The 24754-nt window shown below is 47.6% G+C and overlaps 1 protein-coding gene across 1 annotated transcript in view; it reads right to left on the bottom strand.

Annotated features, from left to right (window-relative positions):
• The window catches only part of USH2A (usherin), a 461796-nt gene that overhangs the window by 101541 nt on the left and 335501 nt on the right, over nt 1-24754 (bottom strand). Inside the window, exon 13 of the mRNA XM_073673580.1 lies at nt 11115-11301. Coding sequence (XP_073529681.1) covers nt 11115-11301 — 187 coding nt within the window. The remainder of the gene's footprint in view (nt 1-11114; nt 11302-24754) is intronic.

Here is a 24754-nt window from a genome sequence, read left to right as displayed (position 1 = left end):
CAGCAGACGCCGACGTCACAGGAGCACGACGGAAGGTCCTCAACCCTGACGATCCACTGCGGAGCCGCGGCCTACGGAAGAGGATCATCGCAAGGTAGGCCACGGTCCACTAGGGGGGAGAAAGATGTCGGATACGGAGGAGAGCTTCACTGCCACAGCTACCGCCAGCGCCGCCGCTGCTGCGGTCATGCCTTTCACCATGCCCTATATCCCGGGAGCAGCCTGGCTACCCCAGTACTCAGGGGAGTCACATACCCTGAATGACTTTAAAGAAAAGCTGGATAGCCTCTTCCAGGTGTACCCCCTCACAGAAGAGCAAAAAGTGAGCATCCTTGTGGCCCAACTAACCGGGGCAGCCCAAAGGGAGGTAAAGTCCTGGCCACCTGGGAGGAGGACTGTCGCAGGGATACTAACCCGGCTGAGGGACACCTTTGATACCCGCACCTCAGCCGAGATTAAGCTTAGATTCTATGGGTGCAAGCAGCGAGCACATGAGAGTATAAGGGACTATGCACTAAACCTACAAGAGGTCCTGAGAGCCATTAAGCAGACCGACCCTGACAGCGTGGGAAACGAGGACAGGCTGTTGACCGAGCAATTTATAGAGGGACTATATTGCAATGTCCACCGAACCCAGTTGCGGGCCATAGCCTTACAGGATCCTCATCTGGACTTTGCACAGTTCAAGGACAGAGCCATCCGGGTGCTCCGAGAGCCGACACCGGGTGGCGTTGTGACCCACAGGCGCCCAGCTATTACTTACCACCAGGAGGCGGCGCCCTTGTCGGCAGGGCCTGTGGGGGCTGATGCGCAGGCTTTGAACAATGACCCGGCTCCGGACCTGCACCATCAGGTCCAAGAGCTAGCTAAAAGCGTTGCTGCGTTAACCCGAACTGTGCAGTCTTTACAGGTTTCCACTCCAGGGAAGATCCAGCTGGCATCCGGACCGGAGGACATCCCGTGGCGTCGACCAAGGAGGACCCCACCGGCCAGAGGAAGACCCAGCGACCGATACAACGAGGACGGACAACCCATCTGCCGCCGCTGCAATCAACCTGGACATATGGCAAGGTACTGTCCTTTAAACTGGCACAACCTGGGGTAGAGGGCCAACCCCCAGGAAAAAGATCACCAGGCCCATCGAACTGGCGCGACAAATATGTGGGAGGACGTCCAGTCTTGCCTGTGGTACTGGATGGCATCCCTATGAGTGCCCTACTGGACACCGGGTCACAGGTCACCACCATCCCGTACGTGCTCTTCAAGCAGTACTGGAATGACTCGGATATAACCCGCTATCCAGATGACGACTTGAGTATCATCGCCAGTAATGGTCAGCCCGTGCCACAGATCGGATTTAAAGAAATGACCATTAAAATCGGTAGAGTCGAACTGGCAGCACAGGGACTGATCATTGTAGACATTGACAAGCGCGAGAGTCACCCAAAGATAACTCTAGGAACTAATGTGATTGAAAATTGTCTTGCAGAGGTGATTTTCATTTTACAGCAGGTTGCCAAGAACGCCAGCTCCGGCCAGCAGCGAGTGCTCCAGAAAGAGATCCGGGCACTGATGCGACGGCAACAGGTGGAACTCTCCGGTGGTGAGATTGGTAGCGTAAGAATGTGTGACCCTTTCCCTATTGCCATGCCCCCGAAAAGTGAAATGATGATTTGGTGCCGGGCAGCTATTGGTCTGAGAGGTAGAGATTACCAGGCCATGGTAGAACCAGTCTACTCAGACAGTAGGCCCACCATTTTGACAGCACGGGGGGTAGTTGATGTACGCCATGGGAGGGTGCCCGTTCGTATAATAAATATCGGGAAAAGGGAAGTATACCTGCCCCGGTATGCTACGCTAGCCAAATTATATACTATCAACCAAAATTCTATACAGTCTGTGGAACCCTTGCCTCCATCTCACCCGGAGGAAGGTAACGGCTCTATGAAAATAATGGAGGATTGGTGTCAGCAACTACATTTGGGTACTGACTCCACTCCCTCCCACCAGAAACAGGGAGTCTACCGGGTGGTTCGAGAGTACGAGAGGGTGTTTAGTAAACACCCGTTAGACTTCGGGCGAGTCAAGGGGGTAGAACACCACATCCCCACGGGAGACCATCCTCCCATAAAAGAGAGGTATCGACCCGTACCCCCTGCACACTACCAACACGCCAAGGGGATGCTTAGAGACATGAAGGAGGCTGGGGTAATCAGGGATAGCTGTAGCCCCTGGGCAGCTCCACTAGTCTTGGTCAAAAAGAAAGACAACACCATGAGAATGTGTGTAGATTACCGGAAAATTAACCGTATCACACACAAAGATGCGTACCCCTTACCAAGAATAGAGGAGTCTTTGGCTGCTTTAAAATCTGCTAACTTCTTCTCCACCTTGGATCTCACTAGCGGGTACTGGCAGGTTCCTGTAGCAGAGGCGGACCGGGAGAAGACCGCATTCACCACCCCGATGGGACTTAGCGAGTTTACCTGCATGCCGTTCGGACTCTGCAACGCACCAGGAACCTTCCAGCGATTGATGGAATGCTGTCTGGGACACCGAAACTTTGAGACGGTCCTGTTATACCTGGACGATGTCATCGTCTATTCCAAGACCTACGAGGACCACCTGAAACACCTGGCGGAAGTGTTCGAAGCTCTGGCAAGTTACGGCCTAAAGGTGAAACCCTCCAAGTGTCACCTCCTGAAGCCAAAGGTGCAGTACCTGGGACACGTGGTGAGTGCTGACGGAGTGGCTCCCGACCCTGATAAGTCACCGCAATTAAGGAATGGCCAAGCCCCTCCAGCGTAAAGGAAGTGAGGCAGTTCCTCGGGTTGGTAGGCTACTACCGAAGGTTCATTCCCGGTTTCACCAAAAAGGCAGCTCCTATGCAGGACCTCCTGATAGGCCAGTCCAGGAAGGCCAAGAACCAGAAGCCACCCTTCAGATGGGAGAAGCTGGAAGAAGAGTCCTTCCGCCAGCTGAAGATGGCCCTCACGGGGGATGAAATCCTGGCGTACCCTGATTATAGCCAGCCCTTTATCCTCTACACTGACGCCAGTAACATCGGGCTAGGAGCCGTACTGTCCCAGATCCAGCAGGGGAAGGAACGGGTAATTGCTTACGCCAGCCGAAAACTGCGACCCACCGAAAGAAACCCTGAGAATTACAGCTCATTTAAGCTAGAGTTCCTGGCAGTGGTGTGGGCAGTCACCGAACACTTTAAGCACTACCTCGCTGCTTCCCGGTTCACCGTGTACACGGATAACAACCCGTTGACACACCTGGACACTGCAAGACTCGGTGCCCTAGAGCAGAGATGGATGGCCCGCTTGTCCAATTATGAGTTTACAATCAAATACCGGGCAGGACGCTCCAATACCAACGCGGACGCCCTGTCCAGGATGCCGAACCTACCGGACGTAGGGGAAGATTCAGAGGAACTGGAAGAAGTTGAACTCCCCGCGTTCCACCGTCATGGGACTATCCAGTATTCCCATCGTGTAAGGAGTAAGCAATCCGCTACGTTCAACCCATTACCTCATTACAACTGGGCGGAGACGCAAGACAGTGACCCTGCCGTCCGACTGGTAAAGGAGATGCTGACTCGGCCAGATGCACGCCTTGACCCAGACGCTCCGGAGGAAGCCAAGCAACTGTGGGCTGAGAAGAGTCGACTGTTCCTTTACAAGGGGAAGTTGTGCCGCAGAATGGTTAACTCCCGGACGCATGAACTAATCTGGCAAGTAGTGGTGCCAAGAAGAGACGCAGCTATGGTGATGGAGGCATACCACGACGGAGCTGGGCACTTCGGATGGAAGAAGCTGGAGTTCCTGCTGCGCGGGCGGTTCCATTGGGTAGGCATGAGAGGGACCATCGAGAGGTGGTGCAGAGACTGTGGCCCATGCAACCTAAGAAGGAGGGACCGTGCCAGCCAGAAGACTCCCCTGCAGTCCATCATCACCAGACAGCCGTTGGAACTGGTAGCCTTGGATCATGTAAAACTGACCCCAAGCAGAAGTGGCTACGTCTACGCATTAACCATCATGGATCACTACTCCCGGTTCTTGGTTGTCGTCCCCGTCAAGGACTTAACGGCTCAAACAGCAGCTAGAGCCTTCCAGCAGCACTTCTGCCGTCCGCACGGATACCCGGAGCAGGTGCTGACGGACCAGGGGCCTGCCTTTGAAGCGGAAGTCTTCCAGGAGTTCTGCACCCTGTATGGCTGCCGGAAGATTAGAACAACACCCTATCACCCGCAAACTAATGGACTTTGTGAGAAAATGAACCAGGTGGTGATAGATCTTCTGAAAACATTGCCCCTGGAAGAACGTAGTCTGTGGCCTGAAAAGCTGCCCGACCTGGTGGACCTATACAACCACATCCCTGTAGGTTCCACCAACTGTACCCCGGCTTACCTAATGAGGGCAAGACCTGGTAAGCTTCCTGTTGATCTGGAGATGGGAGTCCTGACACCCGAGGACACTTCACCAGAAGCAGACTGGGACACAGAGAGGCAGCAGCAGTACCGGAAAGTACAGGAGAGCGTGGAGCGAAGTCTCTGTCAAGCTAGGGAAAGACAAGAGAAAACTTACAACCAGTATGCTCCCGCTGTTCCCCTGGTGCCCGGAGAGCAGGTCTTGAAGAGGAAAAGACGGCTCCACAAGTTGGACGACCAGTGGGAGAAGGACCCGTACACCGTACTGCCCTCAAGCCACGATAACCCAAAGATCTGTACAATCAGTAAAGACGGAGGGGAAACCACAGCCATTGTATCCCGGGATCACCTGAAGAAGTGTCCTGAACAGCTACGGAACCCTGAAGAGGAACAAGAAGACCCTCGACCCGTAGAGGAAAGGGAAGATATGGTTAGTACTGTGCTCGGAGACTTCCCTCGGTCTTGGACTCAAGTCAATGGTGCTGTTGTGGTACCCGTCCTCACGTTCCTCCAACCAGCATCCCAAGTGCCTACGGAGACACAGGTAGAGCTGGAAGAACAGCCGGTCCAGGAGGCAGAAGACCCCACACAAGCAGACCAGGAGAATCAACCCTCTGCTTATAGTGAGCCTGCCATACCCCTAGTGAGCCAAAGAGTCCGTAGACGGCTGCCCAGTTTACCCTTGACAGCTCCTATACCCTGTAGCTCAGGACCAGTCAGCCAGCTCCGTAGGTCCACTAGGGTCACTAGAGGCCAGTTGCCCATACGGTGGAGGATCTAAATGTTCAAGCTATTTTATTAATGTTTACCTGTTTGTTGTTGCTTGTATATAATTATGTGTTTCTAGTTATTTGTAGGAGTCTTTGGTGGATTTACCGGGAATCCTTTTTGCATATAGTTGGAGCGTAACCCAGGATGGACTAAAAGACTGTTAAGGACTCGGGGCAGGACAGACCCCTACCTGGTTACGTCTCCCTGTTTTTGGTGAAATGGACACCTTTGTTTTCTTCAAAGACTGCACCCGGTTGCGGACATGCCGTGACCATCCTAATGTGTTTTTCTTTATTGTACTGTTTTTGTTTTTACTTGTTATGTTACAAAAATATGTTTAGTCCCGGAGTACTAAATTTCACTAGGGGGGAATGTGACACCCCAGGGGTCTGGTTGCCACAGTGATAGAGATATTACGTCTGAGAGCAGGTGGGAGGTCTCTTGGTCAGGAATCCTGTGCATGCCACACCTCCTGCCCAGTCCTGGGAGGGGAAGAACTTCCCCTATATAAAACTGGGGCTGCGGCAGGGTTAGTTAGTTAAGAAGAGGAGCAGCTATAGGAAAGAGAGATCAGGAGCTCAGTGGGAGCAGTGCTACAAGGAATCAGGGGCTGGCAGCTGAAGAGCTCGCCCTGATTGAAGAGTTACCACCGGACCCGGAGTCCGAGGCTGTGGGGACTAATCCTTACCCAGCAGCAGAAACCGACCGGCAGAGGATTTCAGGTCCTCTGGCCAAGAAACCCGAAGGCACGGTCACACGCGTGGGACCAGCACCGCCGTCGTGGAGCGGAAGCCACTAGAAGGCCCCGAGTCACCGGCCATACGGGTGAGCACCACACGGTACACTCAGGGACGTGGGCTACTTTTACCCGCCTCTAGCAAGGTAGCCAGAAGAGTACAATTAGTTGGGGAGGCCTACAACTCCGCCTGGCCAGGGGAGATCCCATCTGCTCAAGGACTGACCAGGCCCCAATCGCTAGCCAGTACTCCGGGAGGGTCTATTTATGTCACCAGTAAAGACCCTGAACTACACCGCATCGTCTCTGAGTGGTTCCTGCTACCCCCATCATCCACGTCGGCTGCCCTGAGGCCATACCCCTCCCGTTGGGGGTTATACCATCTACGCTGCACAATCGTACCACCGGCCTCAGCGGTCTGCCCTGCAGCGGCAGCTCCATAGCTGCATTCAACGGGTGGCGTAGTCATCCAACATCTACTGCTAATATTCAGCCACATAGTTTGACTCCCTGGGCACGGACCGGGTCACCGCCACGAGACTACTACCCCCAACAGGCCCGGCTCCGGGTAGTCCCCGCGTGCGCAACGCTACACCAAGCAGGCCCAGGGGCGCGTCAGAAGCCTCCGAGTCCACTGACCATAAAATACAGAAAAACAAAAAGGAAGGCAGCACTCCCCTGCAATCCAGGTAAAAATATGACTGTTTATCGCAAGTCTCAGTATGTGACTTTTGGTTCCATCAATCAAGTTAGCTGATAGATAAGGTACAGTAGATAGATAAACAGACATAGAGAGAGATAACACAATATGATTATATATATAAATATACATATATATATACAGTACAGACCAAAAGTTTGGACACACCTCATTTAAAGATTTTTCTGTATTTTCATGACTATGAAAATTGTACATTCACACTGAAGGCATCAAAACTATGAATTAACACATGTGGAATTATATATTTAACAAAAAAGTGTGAAACAACTGAAAATATGTCTTATATTCTAGATTCTTCAAAGTAGCCACCTTTTGCTTTGATGACTGCTTTGCACACTCTTGGCATTCTCTTGATGAGCTTCAAGAGGTAGTCACCGGAAATGGTCTTCCAACAATCTTGAAGGAGTTCCCAGAGATGCTTAGCACTTGTTGGCCCTTTTGTCTTCACTCTGCGGTCCAGCTCACCCCAAACCATCTCGATTGGGTTCAGGTCTGGTGACTGTGGAGGCCAGGTCATCTGGCGTAGCACCCCATCACTCTCCTTCTTGGTCAAATAGCCCTTACACAGCCTGGAGGTGTGTTTGGGGTCATTGTCCTGTTGAAAAATAAATGATGGTCCAACTAAACGCAAACCGGATGGAATAGCATGCCGCTGCAAGATGCTGTGGTAGCCATGCTGGTTCAGTATGCCTTCAATTTTGAATTAATCCCCAACAGTGTCACCAGCAAAGCACCCCCACACCATCACACCTCCTCCTCCATGCTTCACGGTGGGAACCAGGCATGTAGACTCCATCCGTTCACCTTTTCTGCATCGCACAAAGACACGGTGGTTGGAACTAAAGATCTCAAATTTGGACTCATCAGACCAAAGCACAGATTTCCACTGGTCTAATGTCCATTCCTTGTGCTCTTTAGCCCAAACAAGTCTCTTCTGCTTGTTGCCTGTCCTTATCAGTGGTTTCCTAGGAGCTATTTTACCATGAAGGCTTGCTGCACAAAGTCTCCTCTTAACAGTTATTGAATAGATTTGTCTGCTGCTAGAACTGTGTGTGGCATTGACCTGGTCTCTATTCTGAGCTGCTGTTAACCTGCGATTTCTGAGGCTGGTGACTTGTATAAACTTATCCTTAGAAGCAGAGGTGACTCTTGGTCTTCCTTTCCTGGGGCGGTCCTCATGTGAGCCAGTTTCTTTGTAGCGCTTGATAGTTTTTGCAGCTGCACTTGGGGACACTTTCAAAGTTTTCCCAATTTTTCACACTGACTGACCTTCATTTCTTAAAGTAATGATGGCCACTCGTTTTTCTTTACTTAGCTGCTTTTTTCTTGCCATAATACAAATTCTAACAGTCTATTCAGTAGGACTATCAGCTGTGTATCCACCAGACTTCTGCACATAGTTTTAAAGCCGAATAAAGACTTGCGTCCATCAAGTTCGGCCTATTAGTTCTGTAATTGCTAAAGTTGATCCATAGCAGGGCAAAAACCTCAAATGATTTAGCCAATCTTCACCTGAGGAAAAATTCCCTCCCGACTCTGAAACCAGCAGTCAGAATAAATCCCTGTATCAACCTACTATTTTATTTTATTTTTAAGTATATGCTGAAATCTGCCTGGTATCTAGAAATGCATCCAGTCCCCGCTTGAACTGGTTTAGTGAATCCAACATTACCGTCTCCTCACTCAGTGAATTCCATATTCTCACTGCTCTTACCGTAAAGAACCCCTTCCTATGCTGGTGCTGAAACCTTTTCTCTTCCAATCTTAGTGAGTGCCCTCTTGTTACCGTAATATCCCTCCTTTTGAACAAATCCTGGGCAAGATCTCTATACTGTCCCCTAACATATTTGTACACATTTATTATGTCCCCCCACAACCTTCTCTTTTCCAGGCTGAATAGTCCTAGTTTTGCCAACCTCTCTGGGTATTGCAGTCCCTCCATTCCCTTTATTAATTTTGTTGCCCTCCTTTGTACCTTTTCAAGCTCATTTATATCCTTTCTATATATTGGGGCCCATAACTGAGCACAGTATTCCAAGTGTGGTCTGACCAGTGCTTTGTACAGTGGAAGAACAATGTTCTCATCCTTTGCAGCTATACCTCTTCTGATACATCCCATTACCCTGTTTGCCCTTACAGCAGCGGCCTGACTTTGGGCACTCCAATTTAGTTTACTATCAATTAAGATGCCCAAGTCCTTCTCCATCTCTGAATTCCCCAATGATTTCCCATTCAGTGAGTACTGGTGACTTCCATTTTTCCTTCCCATATGTATGACCTTACATTTCTCCTCGTTAAACCTCATTTGCCATTTAATGCTCCACCTACCCAGCTTATCCAAATCCCTCTGTAGGTCTGCACTGTCCTCTTTTGTATTAATTGTTTTACATAACTTTGTGTCATCTGCAAATATTGATATTTTACTATTTATCCCGTTGACTATGTCGTTAATAAAGATATTAAATAACATTGGGCCTAGTACAGACCCCTGTGGTACCCCACTAGTGACGCTTACCCAATCTGAGTATATTCCATTTATAACCACCCTCTGCCTTCTATCCCTTAGCCAGTTAGCTACCCACTTGCAGACATTTTCCCCCAGCCCCATCATTCTCATTTTGTATACCAACCTATTATGTGGCACGCTATTGAACGCTTTTGAGAAGTCGAGATACACGACATCCACTGGTTCCCCCTGATCTACTCGAGAGCTAACCTCCTCGTAGAAGTCAATCAGGTTTGTTTGGCAGGAGCGATTCCTCATGAATCCATGTTGGTTTGGGGTTAAAAGATTATTAGCACAACACAACTGATGGTCCCAACCCCATTTATAAGGCAAGAAATCCCACTTATTAAACCTGACAGGGCACACCTGTGAAGTGAAAACCATTTCCGGTGACTACCTCTTGAAGCTCATCAAGAGAATGCCAAGAGTGTGCAAAGCAGTCATCAAAGTAAATGGTAGCTACTTTGAAGAACCTAGAATATAAGACATATTTTCAGTTGTTTCACACTTTTTTGTTAAGTATATAATTCCACATGTGGTAATTCATAGTTTTGATGCCTTCAGTGTGAATGTACAATTTTCATAGTCATGAAAATACAGAAAAATCTTTAAATGAGAAGATGTGTCCAAACTTTTGGTCTGTACTGTATATATATATATATATATATATATATATATATATATATATATATACACACTGTATATGTCCACGCCTTTTGAAAAGAGTAAGATTTTAATTAATATTTCACAGAACAATGCTTGGTGCCTACAGTGAGACATGGTGGTGGCAGTGTCCTTATGCAGGGCTGCATGAGCGCTGCTGGTGTTGGGGGCTACATTTCATTGAAGATATTATGAATTCACAGATGTACTGTTTTTACTGAAAGAGAAAATGCCGTCATCACTCCGTGCCCTTGCTATACGTGCACTTTTCCAACAGAACAATCATCCAAAACTCATATCTGTTGCATTTCTGAAGAACAGGGTGAAAGTGACTCAGTGGCCAAGTGTCTCCTAATCTGAACCCAACTGAACAGCCATGAAGACTAGATGTCATCACTCTCCTTCCAGCATTCAGTCTTTATGAGAGCTCGTTCTTGAAGAATGGAAAAAGATTGATGTTGCAATATGTCGCCAACTTGTTCATTCCAGGCCTAGAAGATTTGGTACTGTCCTGAAAAATCATGAGGTCATGCAAAATACTAGATGAAGTAGTTTTTCATGTGGGGTGTACTCATTTTTTGCATCAACTAATTTGCGTAAAACTGAAGATTTTGTAATGAAAGTAACACTATTAGCCTTACTTTCACATTGTGGGTTAAAAAATGTTCTATGAAACTCAGTCTTGTCAAAATTTTGGAAATTGTTCTTGTGTTCAGTGAAGTATTGACTTTTCAAAGGGGATGTACTCATTTATGCTGATCATTCTATGTAGATAGATAGATGAGTGTTGAAGTGAATGGCATTTATTCTGGCATCAGGGTAAGGCTTTGTTCACACTTCCGTTCAGTATTTCCTTTTGTCAGCTGTGTTTAGTACAGATATACAGGACGGATAAACAGAATTAGAATCCTGTGCATTCCCGTTTTATACAGACGCAGAGGGGCCGCATGGATTTATCTGTGGTTTATCTGCTTTCCAGTTGCTTTTTATTTTTTGGACGTAAGAAAAAGATCTTCATGTTTTTTTTTTCCTTCTGAAAATAAACAATATATGGAAACCAGACGAGCCCAATATAAATCAACGGGGCCCCTCTGTTTCCGTTTGAAACCGGCAAACACAGGATTCTGATTCCGTTTATCTGTTCTTCTTGTCTGTTCTAAATGGAGCAGAAAAACGGAAACAATAAAACGGACATGTGAACAAAGCCCAATAATCCAGCACTCCACCAACAACAAATCATAAATGACTGTTAATTAAAAAAAGACATCAGTTTTCTGCCTACCATCCTGTATCCGAATCAAATCCAAAAAATGTCTCTCTGCATTGATCACATTTACGGCCGGAAGCTGAAGAGTGACGACAGTAGCACTGTCCATTGATGCTATCACAGGTGCCATTAATGGATCCATGGAGGTGGCAGACACATGGCACACACCCGGTATTCTGATTGTCACTGGATAAATGAAAGCCTAGGAAAGAAAGACACTTTATTTCATGTGGTCGTATAAAAACATAAACTATATACAGTATATACTGTACATATAAAATACATTTGAATGGCTGAGATGCTCCTCATAGGAGGAGGAAGGGATGAAACGGGAGACCATTGATTGGGTGGATGTTGGCCAAAGATTGACAGTCAACATTAACTTGAAGTATCATTATGTTCAGTGCTGTCCTCTTGGCGGTTGTACAGTGAACATTGCTGGTAGGATGCCATTTGGCCTGCAATGTAAATCTAGTATGTTCTCTCATTCATGGACTGAGTGTCAGTGCAGCAAAGCCTGGTTCTACTTCCATCTGACTCCTGTATCTCTGATTTTACCACTTTTTCCTTTTCTATATGCTGTCCTTGTTCCTGGTTCCTTGTATCTTGACCATGAGTTGAGTTTAAATGACCCAGTGACATGATATTATTGGAGACCGTTGGGTTGCAATAGATACGGGGCCAGCCACAGTAGAAGAGCAATACAACACTCGGCGCTGAAACTGAAATAGGTGAGTAACAGATTGTGTGTGCAGGAACTTTTATTTTAGAAGGATCTACAAAAGAGACGGTCACGAGATCTGTCTCTTCAGGTCCCTAAGCCAAAGCCCAATAGGAGAGTGAGCTGTTCTGTGTGTCTGTATTTAGGGATTTTATACTTCAAGGGTCCACTGTGTGATCTGCCTAGTGGGTTTGTATATATTTTGGGATCCGGTCTTGTATTTAGAGGAGTATGTATCCATTGGGTCTGATCTTTGTGTTGAAAGGGTCTGGTCTGGTATTTTTGGGGGTCTGCCTTGGTGTTTAAAGGGTTAGTATATTTATTTAGAGGGTTTGAGGTCAGAGATTAAGGGATCAGGTGTCTGTGTTTAAGGGTCTGTGCTTAGGGGGTATTTATTTAAGTGGTCTGTTTAAGGAGTATGTATATAATAGGGGGTTTAATCTGGGGTTTGTGCTTAGGAAGTATTTATCTAGAGGATCTCATTTGGGTTGTGTTTTTATTCTGAGGTTTGTAATTGAGGGAATATGTTGAGATTTGTATGTACTCAAGGGTGCATATATGTATTTAAACTTGGTCAGGGTCTGTTTTCTATTGAGGAGATTTGGTCTTGGGTTTGTCTTTGTTTTGGGGGGCATGTATTCATCTAGGGGATTGGGGTTGGGACCTGTATTTATTTGGGGGTCTGGTCTAGCATCTGTATTTTGGCGGACTATCTATGGTGTTTGATTTGGAATCTATTTTCAGGGGGGAAATTTATTTAGGGGGTTTGGTCACAGGAGGTAGAGATTTTTTTTCTAGGTTCTGTATTTATTCCGTGGAATGCGTTTGTTTTGGGAGGGATCTTGGAAGTTGTCTCTTTGCTGCTGACTCGCCCCCTGGGCCGTGGGGTACCCGGAACCGGGCTTCTGTACAATGCTGGGGGTAGTAGTGGCAACCCGATCCTGTGGCTCAGGGTGGTCAGACCAAATTGTGGCGGTCTATTTATCAGTGTTTTGAATGTCCGACTACGCCACCCGTGGATTGCGGTCAGGGGTAACCACCGCTGCAGGGCAGGCCACTGAGGCTGGTGTTGGTGTGCAGCACAGAGGTAGAATAACTCCCCACGGGAGGAGTGTAGCCCCAGGGTAGTGTAGGTGGATGTTGGGGGTGATAGTTCCGTCCGCGACGGTCAGAATGCAGAGTCCGCTTAAACAGTTCAGGGTCTTTATTATAACAGATGGTAATGACCCAACAACAGTACCGGCTAGAAGGGGGCCTGGATGTCTGAGAACACTCGGGAAGCCCCTCTGGCCAGGGTGAGGGTGTAGGCCTACCATGCTCTCTATGCTCTTTCTGACTAATTCTCCCCTTTAGTGGTATAATAGCCCACGTCCCTGAGCGTGCCGTGTACTCTCACCCGTATGGCTTGCAACTTGGGCTCCTTTTACCTCTGGCCTCTCTTGGCTTTGCTGGTCCCTTCTGTTGTGGCGGAGCCTCCGGGCTTTTTAGGCCAAAGGACATGAAATCCCTCGCGGATTGGTTCTCTGCTGCTGGACTTAGAGTCTTTACAGCCTCAGACCCCAATGCCCGGTAGATTATTCTCCCTTTCTGCCAGGACAGGCTCTCGGCGCCGTACGTCCCTGGCTCATGGCTTCTCCACTGCCTCACGACCTCCTCAGCTACAGCTGAACAGTCCCTCCTTCTCTGGGACTAGTCTCACTTCTGAGCTAGGTCGTCCAGTTCTCCCTAACCCTGCCCCCAGTTCCAGCTTTTATAGGGGCAGCCAGCTCCCCCTACTGGCCTGGGACAGGAGGTGCTGTATGCTAATTGTCCCTAACCAGGGAACCTCCCTCCTGCTCTCAGACACAGCCTTTATTATTTGTGGCATCCAGGCCTGGGGTGACACACTTCCTCCAGACCATGATGAATGCCACAACAGAGATGGGCCAGAAGATTGCGGCATTTGGTTACCTGAACTCCTGCACTGGTTAGATTTGCTTCACCATCATACTAAACAGTGCAGGTTTTCTTTGCTCTGGCATTGCTATTGTTAATCAATTCAGTTGGTCTCCTGGATCTCTCCATCATGGATTACCTCAACTGTTCTGTGTTGGACACTCTGGTATATATGCTTGCCACTGGCATTTGGGAAATGCCAGTAATAGTTCATCCTGCCTGGTTTGGAGTTGAAAGAGTTGTTCGGTGTTTGGAGTTGGCATTTGGAGAGTTGATCTGGAGATTTTTGTGTGGAGTTTGTTTGCATGTTCATCCTCATCCTCTATTCTTTGGTTTCACCTATCTTACCCTCCCTTGTGTTCCAGTCTGTTGTTTGGTGAGTGTATTTTGCATGATTGCAGTTTTCATTTTTCCCTATCTGTCTTCCCTCTACTGTCTGGTTAGTGTAATCCTATACACTTTGGCTTAGCACCTCCCTGTGGGAGTGGGGGAGGGAAAAGATAACGCCTGATATAGGAGCATAGCAAGGCACATGACCTCAGCGTCTCCACCTTCTGGGGTAATCTGGGGGACAGGGATAGACTAGGGTGCCCCCTAGTGTGAGGAATGGGGAAGGAGCATCTTTCCTCAAGAAATCCTGCAACAGTACCGTAACACAAGCATTCAGCATGGAGTTGAACCTTGATATATCCCATCCTTTGTACAGTTACTCTCTGTATTGGGCGTAACTACTATACATCGACAATACAGGCAGACCTATGTGATCTTTGAAAACAAGGACTATTCCATCCACTTGGTTACTGGGAGGTAAGGACTCTCCAGTTGAATGTTTTTTTTTTACAAACAAGAAGTAGGAAATTGGCCAAAGGGTCATAGGGTGTAAAGAGTGATGTAAACTCAAACTCTTCGGTTCTGGCTACCAAGGTTGGTACCTTAATGGGTACCCCTCTCTAGAAGGTAAGCCTCTAGAGAAACCAGACTAGGATCAAACCAGACCTTGAGATCTTTGGTAAAGTGTAAACTTTTATCATAAACATAAGGTCGAAGATGGCACATTGACTCTTACTCTCCTTCAATGTCAGATCTAAGGGTAAGATTAGCCAAAATGTATGCCAGGTAATGCTGATAGTGACATAACTCTAGCAAGTGCAGTGCCAGATACAAATATAGACCTCAATAAAGAAAGATATAAGATCAAATGATTCATGGTAAATGTAGTCAATGAATAAGTAATAAAGTTAACTCTGAATATTGGAGAAATCAACACAGAGTTATTACTAGGAAAAGAAAAAATGTTTTATTATCCAAGAATGTACAAATTCTGGAAGTCCAACTTCAGAAAATAGGTTTCTTTCCATTTTGGCGACCGTACAAGTCGACCAGAAAGCTCTGAGCTTGCCAGCATTTTCAAGAAAGTGACATCTTGCAAAGTCACTCAACAGGAGTTTACAATATCATCGCCAACAGAAAATGTTTGACAAAGCAGGTAATTTATTTTATTGGCTTCAAGATCCTTGGTTCATTCTTTGTTCTCCTGAAATCTACTGTATGTAGGGCACTAACAAAAAAAAAAAAGTTAGTTTGCTTAAAAGAAAATTTTTAATAAGTATGAAATTTTCTTTTGGATCAGATTAATAAAAAATAATTATTTTTGATAAATAAATGATCTATCATTCTTTTATATATGTGATTAAAGGTTTTGTCCAGGACTTTTTTATCTTTGTTATTACTATGGGCTTAAAATCGAACAAGCCTGTTCTACCCGATTCAACTGCTCCATGTCAACAGATCAGCTCTTCCTCTTGCGGACTGCTCCATCGATAGTGTTGCCGCCGATGTCATGTTGATTGATAGCTGGCTCCGCGCAGTTAGGCAGAGGGGAGCCGGCTGTCAGTTAGCAGGATGTTGGCAGTAATGCCCTGTGAACAGAGCAGAGTAGAAAAGAAGCCACTGCTCTGTCAACGTGATGCCACCAGAAGTCGCTGAATCATTGACCGGAGCGATCTAAGACTACTCTGTGCTGACAGAGATCAGTGCGGGGCACAACAGGCAAGTAGCTAACAACTACCTGCCAGTTATTTCTTAGGTCCATAGTAAAAAAAAAAGTCCTGGATAACCCCTTTAATAATAATAATGATGATAATAATAAAAATGCTCTATTTTTGCACATTTTATGATGCATTCATCTAGAACAGGGGTTAGCAACCTTTGGCTTGTGTATCACAGCCAGTCCTCGAGTCCTGTTTCCCTGGCATACTGGGTAGTGCACACATAAAATAGTCTGACTATTAGCGCAACTGTGGTTTGAAAGGCTTTTGGACAAAGTGACAGCCAGACTGCTCATTTTAAAAACCACACAGTCAGGCTGATGTAAAAACCATGCTTCCTACCTGTGGTTGGCACAAATTTTAACCTGCATGTATTAGGCAGTTGTGGGTTTTGGTCTATGCCAAAATACATACCAAGCAAGTGTGGTTTAGGCTGCACTGGTAATGTGTGCAGAGTAGTGATGAGCGAGCGGTCTCGCTGAGTATCTTGGGCGTGCTCGGATATGTTTTAGTCCCTGCAGCGGGATGTTTTGTGGCTGGTAAACAGCTGCAACACATATGGGGATTGCCTAACAAACAGGCAATGGTTTTGGTGCTAGGTATTTTTGCTGCATCAAAAATGCTGCGTCTTACAGTTCCAGCAAAGTGGATGGGATTTATAGGAATCTTCTGCCCACTGCACTTCTTTTTTAGTCAGTGTAAACTGACTTGCGGTGCGTGTTTCACATCCGTAACATGTGAGTTTCTCCTGCGGGTACACTGAGTGTATGTGCAGATTTTCCCCAGACCACGTTCAAACATACAGTATTTGGTCAGTATTTTACATCAGTATTTGTAAGCCAAAACCAGGAATGGGTGAAAAATACAGAAGTGGTGCATGCAGGCTCGAACTGGCCCATAGGGGAACAGGGGAATCCTTCGGTGGGACCCTGTGCAGATATGGGTCCCCAACCCCACTATATGGGCAGTTCATGGCATAATTCACTTGATTCACTCTGTACAGAAAAAAGCAGCATCTCAATATTCGTTACCCAAATTATCAAGTTTATTATTATATAGAGATATAGAATAATTTGTGAACGAGGGTAGTGTAATATATGCATGCAGGTGAAAAGTGGGCCCCTCAAAGTCAATGTTACTTGTAGCGCCCTTGGCTCCCCAGTTTGACATTGGGTGCATGTGTTTCTATAATACTTTTCCTCTGATTGTTCCTCTCCTGATTTTGGTTTACAAATACTGATATAAAATACTGACCAAATACCGAACGTGTGAATGCTCACAATTCCAGCTGGGTATTTCTTTCTATGAAAGGCTGCGCCATTTCAGATAAAACACAGTTTGAAGATCCAACCAAGAACCATAGGCTTAGATGAAACATGTCTGGCGCCGCCCTGGTAGACTACTCCCCACCCTGCTCCAGGTGAGTGACAGGTCTCTCATATCTGTGTACATGGAGTGAGACTTGTCAGTCAATTTGGAAACAGCCGGCTGGGGTCAGCGTCGGACTGGTAGGCTGCTTTGTTTCACAAACAGCAAAAAATCTGTCTACAGAGTGTGTCCAGTAATGCAGGTCAGCAATATTGAAATGACTGGTGCATAGCTGTTGGTGAAAGAAAGCAGCCATGTTTCCCCAATGATAGGTGCACGCGTCCTGAAAAGCGGTCCGATTACTCTGACCAAAGTGGCATTAGTTTTTCTCCTCCTTCTCCTATGTGTCAGTCCGTGATAATAGGACTGCACTCAGATGTCATCAGAGTGCAGTCTGATTTTTTTCACGTACTCAGACTTGCATTGACTACTTTGATCAAAATCGGACATGTCTGATTTTTTTCTGTGGACTACTCGGTCCAAGGAAAATATTGGCCATTTTCACCTCCCCATAAGTATGAGCGCTATCCGTGAAAATTACGGGCACCATTCGTACGAGAAAATTGGTCGTGTTATTCTATACAACCCCTTTTGGTAATGATTTTGAAAATTGAGCAAATGACAAACTCAGCTCCGCTGCATCCGTAATAATCATGTATTTGGGCGGCATGTGGCACATGCCCTCTACATACACAGGATCCTCTGTGCATTTGCTGCAATTATCCAGGATCCCCCTGGCATCCTCTTTCACATTTAAATGAGATGATTTTGCAGTACAGACGACCGGGATAAACCTTTGTCTTCCTCTTTCAAGGACGGGGGGGTGGGATGGGTGGGTTACCGCCGGTCTGGAGAAATCTTGACTCCACTTCTCTGCCTTCCTACAGTCGCTGCTGATTAAGTGGCTGCTTAAAATGTCAGTAGGTTACTTTGCGCCGAGGGAAGGGTGAAATTTCAAAGGGAAAAAAAAAACACAGGCTGTTGTCATATTTATTAGTATACACCCCAAATAATTTAAAATTAAAACATTTTCAAAAATATTCTTAATGGAGGTTAAGCTGCATTTATAACCTCTGTTCCAGTTATTGAGTGGCATATTAAAACCAATATGGCTTTAATGCACCTTCTAATGGGCGCTCCTACTTTAACAAATTGCCTATAAATTTCACTTGAACCAAATGTATTCCTTTAACATTTTTACTCATCGCAGGTTAGAAGTAGATGTGGGCCATTTTTTAAGTACAATTAATTTTGATTCCCTCGCCAGGAAAGCTGAAAAATTCTCTCTGTAGATTTGGAAGCTATTTTTTTTTTTTTTGCAACAAAAAGGCTAAAAGCTCAATGCATTATAGGAATGGATCCGTTCTTCTTTGTCACGATCGGATTAACATAAAATCATGAGTTCCTGGGGTGATGAACGAATAATTATTATTGAGATAGTTTAAAAAAAAAATGGGTAATGCCTTTATAGAAAAAAAAGCAGTTTCTTTTTCATTTTCTTCCTTAAAGGGACTGTAAAAAATTGGAAAATCTTCAATGTTTTGTTGCAAAAACAGTCTGTGTGCGGTATTGCAGCAAAGTCCCATTCTCTTCCATTGAGTTTAGCTGCAATACCACCTAGGATCAGGTGTGGTGCTGTTAAAAAAAGTAGTAATGTCTTTCTAATCCAGTAGTATCCCTTTAATTTGCTCTGATTTGGACTCTAATTTGCACTATTTCTTTACATATAAGTGCAGCATGGTAAAGAAAACTGCTTTTCTCCAAAAACAAAGCCACAGGTATCGATAGCCCTATTCACTTCAATAGAGTCAAGCTGCAATACCGCCTATAACCAGGTGGCGAGCTGTTTCTGGAAAAAAATACCCATGCTTTTCAAATCCTATACAATCCCTGTAATTTATTCTCATCTTCCTTACCTATAAGCGCAGCATAATGAACATAAGAACTTTCTTCCAAAAACAGCAATATGCCAGGTTGTGTCTGGTATTGCAACGCAGAACCATTCACTTCCATAGAGCAGAGTTGCAATACCACTTATGACCATGTGTGGCACTGTATATGAAAGAAAGCAGCATTGTCCCCTTTTCTTCTCTATGCAGCTAAGTAAAACATTATTACCAGCTTTAGTCTACACCACCTTACACCTGACTCCTTGCCATGTCTTAGTGGCATGCCATCAATAATTATTATAGAACCCCTTTAGGTTTTGATACTATACACTGGCAGCCATGTATGCAAAAAAACTCCAGCTCACCAGTCTAGCATTATAATCGTCATACCGGTGCACAGGGATATGAGCTTTCGAGACATTAATGGCAAAAGTATATCTGGCACTCTGTGAGCAGACTTAAATCTCCAACTTTATTTCAGGAACATAAACCAATGCGTTTCGACCAGAATATAAGCCCTTCTGGCCGAAACGCGTTGGTTTTGCTGACTGAGCTGTCCTCTCAATATTTATGTTCCAGAAATAAATTTGAAGATTTTAGTTCACTCCTTATACCATTACATCCATGTAGGTTTTGATTCTGAAATGCCGCAACATTTTAGAAAAAGCATATTTTGGAAAATGTTGGCAGCAGACCAGGCGATGTATCTTGGATGACTAGTCGAAGGCCGGTCCCTATTCCTATAGACTGACAGGTCTCTCCCTATGTGTTTGTGACGCGCCCCTGGGCCTGAGTCGCGCAGCGTTGCGCACGCGGGAGCCTACCCGGAGACGGATCAGATGGGGGTAGTAGTCTCGTGGCGGTGACCCGGTCCGTGCCCAGGGAGTCAGACTAAGTGGCAGTCTATTAGCAGTAGATGGTGGATGACTACGCCACCCGTTGAATGCAGCTATGGAGCTGCCGCTGCAGGGCAGACCGCTGAGGCCGGTGGAAGGATGGTGCAGCGTGGATGGTATAACCCCCAACGGGAGGGGTATGGCCTCAGGGCAGCCGACGTGGATGATGGGGGTAGCAGGAACCACTCAGAGACGATGCGGTGTAGTTCAGGGTCTTTACTGGTGACAAAGATAGACCCTCCCGGAGTACTTGCTAGCAATCGGGGCCTGGTCAGTCCTTGAGCAGATGGGATCTCCCCTGGCCAGGCGGAGTTGTAGGCCTTCCCAACTAACTGTACTCTTCTGGCTACCTTGCTAGAGGCGGGTAAAAGTAGCCCACGTCCCTGAGTGTACCGTGTGGTGCTCACCCGTATGGCCGGTGACTCGGGGCCTTCTAATGGCTTCCGCTCCACGATGGCGGTGCTGGTCCCACGCGTGTGACCGTGCCTTCGGGTTTCTGGGCCAGAGGACCTGCAATCCCCTGCCGGTCGGTTTCTGCTGCTGGGTAGAGATTAGTCCCCACAACCTCGGACTCCGGGTCCGGTGATACTTCTCAGTCAGGGCGAGCTCTGCAGCTGCCAGCCCCTGACTCCTTGTAGCACTGTTCCCTCAGAGCTCCTGATGTTCTTTTCCTATATCTGCTTCTCTGTCTCTACTTCTTCTCTACTCACTAACCCTGCCTCAGCCCTAGGTTTATATAGGGGAAGTTCTTCCCCTCCCAGGACTGGGCAGGAGGTGTGGCATGCATAGGATCCCTGACCAAGAGACCTCCCACCTGCTCTCAGACGTAATATCTCTATCACTGTGGCAACCAGACCCCTGGGGTGTCACATTCCCCCCTAGTGAAATTTAGTACTCCGGGACTAAACATATTTTTGGAAAAACATAACAAGGTATAAACAATAATAGTACAATAAGAAAAACATATAAAGATGGTTACGGCATGTCCGTAACCGGGTGCAGTCTTTGAAGAAAAGCAAGGTGTCCATTTCACCAAAACAGGGAGACGTAACCAGGTAGGGGTTTGTCCTACCCCGAGTCCTTAACAGTCTTTAGTCCGTCCTGGGTTACGCTCCAACTATGTACAAGGATTCCCGGTAAATCCACCAAGGACTCCTACAAATAACTAGAAACACAAAATTATACACAAGCAACAATACACAGGTAAACATAAATAAAACAATTTATACACTTCAAATCCTCCACCGTGCGGGTAACTGGCCTCTAGTGGCCCTAGTGGACCTACGGAGCTGACTGCCTAGCCCTGAACTACAGGGTGTAGGAGCTGTCAAGGGTAAACTGGGCAGCTGTCTACCGGCTCTTTGGCTCACTAGGGATATGGCAGGCTCACTGCAAGCAGAGGGTTGATCCTCCTGGTCTGCGGGTGTGGGGTCTTCTGCCTCCTGGACCAGCTGTTCTTCCAGCTCTACCTGTTGCTCCGTAGGTGCTTGGGATGCTGGTTGGAGGAAGGTGAGTACGGGTACCACAACTGCACCATTGACTTGAGTCCAAGACCGAGGGAAGTCCCCGAGCACAGTACTAACCATATCTTCCCTTTCCTCTACGGGTCGATGGTCTTCTTGTTCCTCTTCAGGGTTCCTCAGTTGTTCGGGACACTTCTTCAGGTGGTCCCGGGATACAATAGCTGTGGTTTCCCCTCCGTCTTTACTGATGGTACAAACCTTCGGGTTCTCGTGGCTTGAGGGCAGTACGGTGTACGGGTCCTTTTCCCACTGGTCGTCCAACTTGTGGAGCCGTCTCTTCCTCTTCAAGACCTGCTCTCCGGGTACCAGGGGAACAGCGGGAGCATACTGGTTGTAAGTTTTCTCTTGTCTTTCCCTAGCCTGACAGAGACTTCGCTCCACGCTCTCCTGTACTCTCCGGTACTGCTGCTGCCTCTCCGTGTCCCAGTCTGTTTCTGGTGAAGTGTCCTCGGGTGTCAGGACTCCCATTTCCAGGTCAACAGGTAACTTACCAGGTCTTGCCCTCATTAGGTAAGCCGGGGTACAGTTGGTGGAACCTACCGGGATGTGGTTGTATAGGTCCACCAGATCGGGCAACTTCTCAGGCCACAGACAGCGTTCTTCCAGGGGCAACGTTTTTAAAAGATCCATTACCACCTGGTTCATTTTCTCACAAAGTCCATTAGTTTGCGGATGGTAGGGTGTCGTCCTTATCTTCCGGCAGCCATACAGATTGCAGAATTCCTGGAAGACCTCCGCTTCAAAGGCAGGTCCCTGGTCCGTCAGCACTTGGTCCGGGTACCCGTGTGGACGGCAAAAGTGCTGCTGGAAGGCTCTAGCTGCTGTTTGAGCCGTTAAGTCCTTGACGGGGACGACAACCAAGAACCGGGAGTAATGATCCACGATGGTTAACGCGTAGACGTAGCCACTTCTGCTTGGGGTCAGTTTTACATGATCCAAGGCTACCAGTTCCAACGGTTGCCGGGTGACGATGGACTGCAGGGGAGTCTTCTGGCTGGCACGGTCCTTCCTTCTCAGGTTGCACGGGCCACAGTCTCTGCACCACTTCTCAATGGTTCCCCTCATGCCTACCCAGTGGAATCGCTCGCGCAGCAGGAACTCCAGCTTCTTCCACCCGAAGTGTCCAGCTCCGTCGTGGTATGCCTCCATCACCATGGCTGCGTCTCTTCGTGGCACCACTACTTGCCAGAGTAGTTCATGCGTCCGGGAGTTAACCATTCTGCGGCACAACTTCCCCTTGTAAAGGAACAGTCGACTCTTCTCTGCCCATAGTTGTTTGGCTTCCTCCGGAGCGTCTGGTTCAAGGCAAGCCTCCGAGCGAGTCAGCATCTCCTTCACCAGTCGGACGGCAGGGTCGCTGTCTTGCGTTTCCGCCCAGTTGTAGTGAGGTAAGGGGTTCAACGTAGCAGCCTGCTTACTCCTTACCCGGTGGGAATACTGGATAGTCCCATGACGGTGGAACGCAGGGAGTTCAACTTCTTCCAGTCCCTCCAGATCTTCTCCTTCGTCCGGCAGGTTGGGCATTCTGGACAGGGCATCCGCGTTGGTATTGGAGCGTCCGGCCCGGTATTTGATTGTGAACTCGTAGTTGGACAGACGGGCCATCCATCTCTGCTCTAGGGCACCGAGTCTTGCCGTGTCCAGGTGTGTCAACGGGTTGTTATCCGTGTACACGGTGAACCGGGAAGAAGCAAGGTAATGCTTAAAGCGCTCGGTGACTGCCCATACTACGGCCAGGAACTCTAGCTTAAATGAGCTGTAATTCTCGGGGTTCCTTTCGGTGGGTCGCAGTTTTCGGCTGGCGTAGGCGATTACTCGTTCCTTCCCCTGCTGGATCTGGGACAGTACGGCTCCTAGCCCGATGTTACTGGCGTCGGTGTAGAGGATAAAGGGCTGGCTATAATCCGGGTACGCCAGGATTTCGTCCCCCGTGAGGGCCATCTTCAGCTGGCGGAAGGACTCTTCTTCCAACTCCTCCCATTTGAAGGGCGGCTTCTGGTTCTTGGCCTTCCGGGACTGGCCTATCAGGAGGTCCTGCATAGGTGCTGCCTTTTTGGTGAAACCGGGAATAAACCTTCGGTAGTAGCCTACCAACCCGAGGAACTGCCGCACTTCTTTTACGCTGGAGGGGCTTGGCCATTCCTTAATTGCGGTGATCTTATCAGGGTCGGGAGCCACTCCGTCAGCGCTCACCACGTGTCCCAGGTACTGCACCTTTGGTTTCAGGAGGTGACACTTGGAGGGTTTCACCTTTAGGCCGTAACTCGCCAGAGCTTCGAACACTTCCGCCAGGTGTTTCAGGTGGTCCTCATACGTCTTGGAATATACGATGACATCGACCAGGTACAACAAGACCGTCTCAAAGTTTCTGTGGCCCAGACAACACTCCATTAGTCGTTGGAAGGTTCCTGGTGCGTTGCAGAGTCCGAACGGCATGCAGGTGAACTCGCTAAGTCCCATCGGGGTGGTGAATGCGGTCTTCTCCCGGTCCGCCTCTGCTACAGGAACCTGCCAGTACCCGCTAGTGAGATCCAAGGTAGAGAAGAAGTTAGCAGATCTTAAAGCAGCCAATGACTCCTCTATCCTTGGTAAGGGGTACGCATCCTTGTGTGTGATACGGTTGATTTTCCGGTAATCTACACACATCCTCTTGGTGTTGTCTTTTTTTCTGACTAAGACTAGTGGAGCTGCCCAGGGGCTACAGCTATCCCTGATCACCCCAGCCTCCTTCATGTCTCTAAGCATCCCCTTGGCGTGTTGGTAGTGGGCAGGGGGTACGGGTCGATACCTCTCTTTTATAGGAGGATGGTCTCCCGTGGGGATGTGGTGTTCTACCCCCTTGACTCGCCCGAAGTCTAACGGGTGTTTACTGAACACTCTCTCGTACTCCTGAACCACCCGATAGACTCCTTGTTTCTGGTGTGAGGGAGTGGAGTCATTACCCAGATGTAGTTGCTGACACCAGTCCTCTATGTTTTTCTTAGAGCCGTTACCTTCCTCCGGGTGAGATGGAGGCAAGGGTTCCACAGATTGTATAGAATTTTGGTTAATGGTATATAATTTGGCTAGCGTGGCATACCGGGGCAGGTACACTTCCCTCTCCCCGATATTTATTATGCGAACGGGCACCCTCCCATGGCGTACATCAACCACCCCCCGTGCTGTCAAAATGGTGGGCCTACTGTCTGAGTAAACTGGTTCTACCATTGCCTGGTAATCCCTACCTCTCAGACCAATAGCTGCCCGGCACCAAATCATCATTTCACTTTTTGGGG

This window comes from Phyllobates terribilis, unplaced genomic scaffold (genome assembly GCF_046119375.1).
Source record: "Phyllobates terribilis strain yellow unplaced genomic scaffold, ASM4611937v1 Scaffold_3__8_contigs__length_932513732, whole genome shotgun sequence".
Taxonomy (NCBI): domain Eukaryota; kingdom Metazoa; phylum Chordata; class Amphibia; order Anura; family Dendrobatidae; genus Phyllobates; species Phyllobates terribilis.
The sequence above is the reverse complement of the archived record's forward strand: the minus strand, read 5'-3'. Positions and strand labels throughout refer to the sequence as shown.